Source organism: Spermophilus citellus (assembly GCF_964194105.1).
Source record: "Spermophilus citellus genome assembly, chromosome: 2".
Classification (NCBI taxonomy): Eukaryota; Metazoa; Chordata; class Mammalia; order Rodentia; family Sciuridae; genus Spermophilus; species Spermophilus citellus.
The window spans coordinates 146,102,677-146,108,676 of record NC_138183.1 but is presented as its reverse complement, the minus strand read 5'-3'; the positions used below and the strand labels follow the sequence as shown (position 1 = coordinate 146,108,676).

The following is a 6,000-nucleotide window of genomic DNA, read 5'->3' as shown; positions in this document are numbered from 1 at the left end:
TGCATTTGGGGTAAAATTGGGAGTTCATAACCCACTTGAATCTAATGTATGAAATATGATATGTCAAGAGCTTTGTAATATTGTGAACAACCAATAAAAAAAATAAAATTAAAAAAATAAATAAATAAAAAAAGAGAGAGAGTAGGGAGAGAGAGAGAGAGAGAGAGAGAGAGAGAGAGAGAGAATTTTTTAATATTTATTTTTTAGTTATTGGCGGACACAACATCTTTGTTTGTATGTGGTGCTGAGGATCGAACCCAGGCCGCACGCATGCCAGGCAAGTGGCTACCGCTTGAGCCACATCCCCAGCCCACTAATCAGCCCTTCTTGACCAAGAGTTTCCCCATATATTTGCCTTCCCAAAATTTTCCACCATTCAAGACTCAAGGTCTTTGTCCTTTGTCTAGCCATTTCTCTAAAACTGCACTTTTTATTGAAAATGTTACATAGACTAGAATTCCAAGACATCTCCTTAAGAATTATTCACTCTTGCTGGGCACGGAGGCACACGCCTGTAATCCCAGCGGCTCGGTAGGCTAAGCCAGGAGAATCTCGAATTCAAAGCCAGCCTCAGCAATGGCGAGGCACTGGGCAACTCAGTGAGACTCTGTCTCTAAATAAAATACAAAAAAGGGCTGGAGATGTGGCTCAGTAGTTGAGTGCCCCTGAGTTGAATCTCCAATACCAAAAAAAATAAAATAAAAAAGAGCACCCTCTGTGAATTTCTCATGCATAGATGAAATATACATTATAAAAACTTATTGTTCATTTTTTCTCATATTAATCTATTTATTGTTATTGAGGTCCCAGCTAAGAATTCAGAAGGATAGGGGGGAAATTGTTGTCATTGTTGTTGTTGTTTCCCCTACAGAGTTGTGAGGACTCCCACTTACAAGGTGTTCAGTAGACACTGTTCCATTAGAAAACAGGTCACTCCTTGACCACCATGCTCCAACCTCATCTTTTCTCTCCACCCCTCTAAGCAGCCACAACCTGCTGCCCTCCCCTATTGAACACACTGTGGGCTGTAGGCTGACGGAGGTTAATGAGAGTAGGAAGGACTATACAAACCACAAGGGCATGTACTCTGCAAACCTGCCTTGCAGCATTTCCCCAGGGTCTGTCTTTAATCTCTGAGTTCAGTGGACTATTGTGGCATTAGTCAAAGTTTTCAACCAGCATAATATCATACCTGTAGATGAATAAGATATACTCACCATTGACCAAAATACAATTGAAAGTAAGATCTTCTTTAATGCTCTGGAAAAATGATAAATCAAAGAACTTAAAGAACAGTGTTTGCTTCTTAAATGATGATGAGTCCATCCATTGTTTCATTCACTCACTCTGACACCCCATTTCAAATGAAAAAATGGTGTAAAGATTATCTCGACTGACCCAATTAATGAGAATTAATAAGCACTAAAATTCTATTTGTTTATTTTTTTCATCCACCAGATCATAAAATCCTTATATATAAAAAAAGAAGATGTTAATCTTTCATATCTGATTAAGTGCATACAAGCTGACTGAGTAAGTTGGGAAATGGGTTGGACAGACAGATGAATGGATGGATGGATGGATGTTAGATGGTAGATCGTGGATGGTAAATGGGTGAAAGGATGGAAGGATGGATGGATGGATGGATAAGTATGCATATTTCAAAAAGAAGTAAATATGTGAATGGATTTGTCTTCTGATAACCATTAGAAATTGTTGCCAGATTTAGAAATATAAATTGTTCACAAAGATTGACTAAAAATTACCTAAGTATCGAATGAATATAAGTCATATAGTCATTACAAAGTAAATTAATAGAAAAGTAAAAATAAGGATGATATCATTACATAGGGACATTTTAATACCTCCCCCCCAGCCCCTGAAGCCTTTGAGTTAGTGGATTTACCAGTACTACCCACTTGTGGTAGAACAACTTTAATCACCAACACATCACTCACGCCTCTCCACAATCAGGATGACAAATGTGGTCCTCAAAATGTTCCACCTGGAGGTGTTTGGGGGCAGCTAACTAGGAGGGGGCTCCCAGAGAAGACAAAGGAGTTGACACCATGAGGTCACAGAGCTACTCCCTCTCCCCCTTCAAAAGAAACTACTTTCCCGCATTGACTTCAGAATCTAGAGGAAGCCAACAAAGTGTTACAGCAGTGCGGCACAATATGTGGTGGAGAGTCCTCAGCTTGCTGTCTTGGTTCCATTTGCAAGGTAAGGACTTAGAGTGAATGCCTTTATTGTTCAGCTGACTTAATATTTTTCCACATCTACCTATCAGCCTGTCAACTGCATGCATAAGGGACCCACTGTGGAAGACATGGCAAGTAAATTTGCTAAGGCTTTTAGAGCCACTCCCAAATCACAAACCCAAGAAATATTCCATTTGTTGAATATCTTGTTCAATTGCTAATGGGATGGAAAAGATCATTTTAGTGTGTGTCTCTGTGGGATCTCTGTCATGATAAAATGTAACAAACTTACTAGGCTCTGTCTTTAAAGGGTTTACCAGTTGAGAGAGAATCAGTTTTGGATTTAGAGACTTCCTTGTAATATAAGTTCTAGTCAAACAATTTAATTTCTCTACATCTCAGTTTCTGTATCTTAAAATGAAGATGATAACAATGTTTGATCTACCAAACTCCCTGGATTGTCATAAGAATTAAATTTCAAATTTGAAAGCACTTTGTAATTGACTACATAACTTGTGTTTAGTTTAGAGATAATAATAAGCCTGGTGAAAATTGTGCTCATTTTACATAAATCAGTTACATTGTACATTATTACTATAATTTGGTTTTTGAAGTATAATTCTAATGTAGCACTCTGAAAATTAATTGTCTTATACTCTATAGAACACCTGTGTCTGTAGAGAATACTGTTTAAAAATAAATATAGTACAGCCTGTCTAAAAAAAGAAAAAAGTATAACACAGTTACCTTTTCCACTCAGGTCAAATTATTTCTCCTCAAAAGTGAAGGCAAAGGTACAGGCAATGACTCCTCGTGACCCTGAGTCTGACTGCACTGCATTGTATCAGATGCATGCAGAGGAAACCACTTAAAATCCATCGCTTAACCTTTATGTGTTTGTTTCCAAATATTGAATCTGCAGTTCTGTATTGTCAAACACAATTACCTTTCTAAATTTGCATTCACTGTAGAATGGCATCTGAAAGATGCTATTTCAAAAAAATATATTCCCTATTTTACACAGCATTTCAATTCCTGTTTCATGTACTTCAATTCAGTGCCTTCTTTTTGGTCCCTATATCCTGAGGCACTCAACAAGGATTCAATTTAGTAACAAATAATATTAGTTTTTTCAATAAGTGGAATAAAGATGAATCGACGGATTCAGAAAGACTATATTTAGACAGCTAAAATTAGAACGATTTCAATTATTCTTAATTCCCTTTAACTGATCTTAACTTTTTCAGGCTGAAAATTATTGCCTCATTAAGAAAAAATGCCTCATAAAAATAAGTTTCAAAATAAACAGCAAAACTGGTGCATTAAACTAAACTTAGGACAAGTTTTCTAGAATATAAGCTATTCAAACACCTTTTTTGGCGGGGGGGGGCAGTGGGGGGGTATTCTGGTTACCTGGTATTGAACTCAGGGGCACTCAACCACTGAACCACATCCCTAGTGCTATATTTAAATACTTTATTAAGAGGAAACATATTTATTGTGTCATGCACAGTGCTGGCACATTATGTTAATTACATTTAACCTAGCAAAAATACTGGGGTAGGTGTTGATATCCCCAATTTACAGATAGGGAAATTGAGGTTAAAAGAAGTTAAATAACCTGTCCAAGTTTTCATAGCCAGTAAATAGTAACATAAACATCAACCTGTAAAGCACACAGTAAATGTGTTATCTCATGAAACTTTGAATTAAGGAGTGTGTGTGAGTGTGAGTGTGTGTGTGTGTGTGTGTGTGTGTGTGTTGTATTATAATAGAAAATGTGTTCCTGATGTGGACTGAAAGTTTGAAAGCTACTGATTACACAGTTTGGAAGATTCAATACTGAAAAATACCCTAGTTTGAAGATTCATCCAAGGGACCATCCCAGGGCATCTATGTTCAATGGTGTTTGAACAGCTATTGTGAACTCAGGCCCAACAGAGTCCCAAATAGGGAAGGCTCCAATCATGCAGATTTCTTGTCAGTGAATCATCAATTTTGGCAAAGCAACATATTGTCAGCCTATTTCAGCAAATTAAGTGATGGGAAGATCATAGATGCTTCTACTGCACAACTTCTATGACTGCCAAGAATTTTTAGACCAAAAACAGTCCCATAATCTTGGACCCTGCCTTCTTTTCAAAGCTATTCCCGGAATAGATAATATCTAGGATGGATAAAACTCAATAAGAACAAAGTTTTCAAAATTAATTTCACTTACTTACATTGTAGACAATGAAACTATCAAATTCATCAAAATTTCATCACTGTATTCTGGCTACTTAGTGTAAGGTAGGCTGAGGAAATGTAAAGAAAAATTGCAAAACTGAACAGTTATTTTGTTCTTTTGTAATTGAGACAGCTTCTTTAATGCTATACTGAAAATAAATTGATTTTGAAAAGTCTGATTTTTTTCCACACTTATAGTTTTTTCTCTATTGATTCTACATTCAAATAATAAAACTCTCTTTAAGTAATGATCTGAATTGAAGCATATGTTTGCTTACTACCTCATAACAGTCATGTAAATAGGGTTCTGGTTTAAGAGTTAACTCATTGTGTATTTCTGGTTTTAATTTAGTTCTAGTGTCTGTTATTTGATATAATAATTACAAAGCAAGATTAGCACCCTAGTAAAATATTTACCTCTGAAGATGTCCATTAATTTATATTTACCCATAAACTCAACCAATACCTAATATCTTATTTTGTGCTAAACCCCAATAATGTAAAATTTTTCCATGAGAAGTTTGTAATTTATCCACAGAGATGTACCGGTAATCAAATTAATATAAAGTAATGTGCCATGTGCTATAATAGAAGTATACGCAAAGCCTTTGGGCATCTAAAGGAGAGAATAAGTTACAGTGGGGAAGAGGAAGGCCAAGGCCTGATTGGAAATTCTGAGACAAAGTGGTGTAATGTGAGTTCAGTCTCCAAGTTGAGTCTCAGAGGAGATAATAAGGGCATTCAAGGTCAGGAAAGCAACACAGACAAAGGCAAAGTGTCTCTGGGACCTAGAAATTTCAGGACACAGCAAATGACCATTTGCATGAAATACCTGAAGAGAATATCAGCAGATGATACTGGAAGAGATCACAGGAGAAAAGTCATGGGGGATTTTGTCCTGATTCCTATAGGCAATGGGAGTCATGGTGAATATTTTAATAAAGAAGAAACATGATCAAATTTATGATTTTAACATGTAATTCTAGAAGCAGATGAGGATGATGAATTAGAGGGAGGAGAGAGTAAATGTGGTCAGGATGGTCCAGGAAAGAAATGACGGCAGTCCCAACCAAGACAGCAACAATAGTGGGGAAAAAGGGGAATAAAATGATCAAAGAGATTTTTAGGAAAGACAAGAGGTGAGGGTGCCTGTCAAATGTCTGTTTTGCAGTGAACTGGTGTGATGACATTAATTTTAATATAAGAAATCACTGGGACAGAGCAGGTGATATATTTTATCAGGTATGGGAGGACACAGAGGGCAAGAGAAAGAATGAATTCCACCTTGACATGTTTCTCTGAAATGGTTTTAAATTTACTACATGCAATAATTGTATTATTAAAGCAATAAAAGAGAATATGTTATTCTTTTTTCAGTCTGCTATGATGACCTATAATAGAAGTAAAGATCACAAACAGTAACCCCCCCTGAATTTTGGGAAAGACCAAGAACTCTTCAGAGCACACTGGTTTTGTCTGTGTGTGCTTTGGTAGGTGGCTGTGACTGCTGTTTGCCCTTTTGCTTGAGAGTTGATCACATGTGCTTTGGCATGAAGCCATCCACTGATAG

The 6,000-nt window shown here is 36.6% G+C and overlaps 1 protein-coding gene across 1 annotated transcript in view; it reads left to right on the top strand.

Moving 5' to 3' along the window:
- Positions 1-2,162: 2,162 nt before the first annotated feature.
- The window catches only part of CRTAM (cytotoxic and regulatory T cell molecule), a gene marked incomplete at its 3' end in the record, with an annotated part of 37,863 nt that continues 34,025 nt past the window's right edge, over positions 2,163-6,000 (top strand). Inside the window, exon 1 of the mRNA XM_081282244.1 lies at positions 2,163-2,223. Within this exon, the coding sequence (XP_081138370.1) occupies positions 2,178-2,223 (46 nt within the window). The 5' untranslated portion in view covers positions 2,163-2,177. The remainder of the gene's footprint in view (positions 2,224-6,000) is intronic.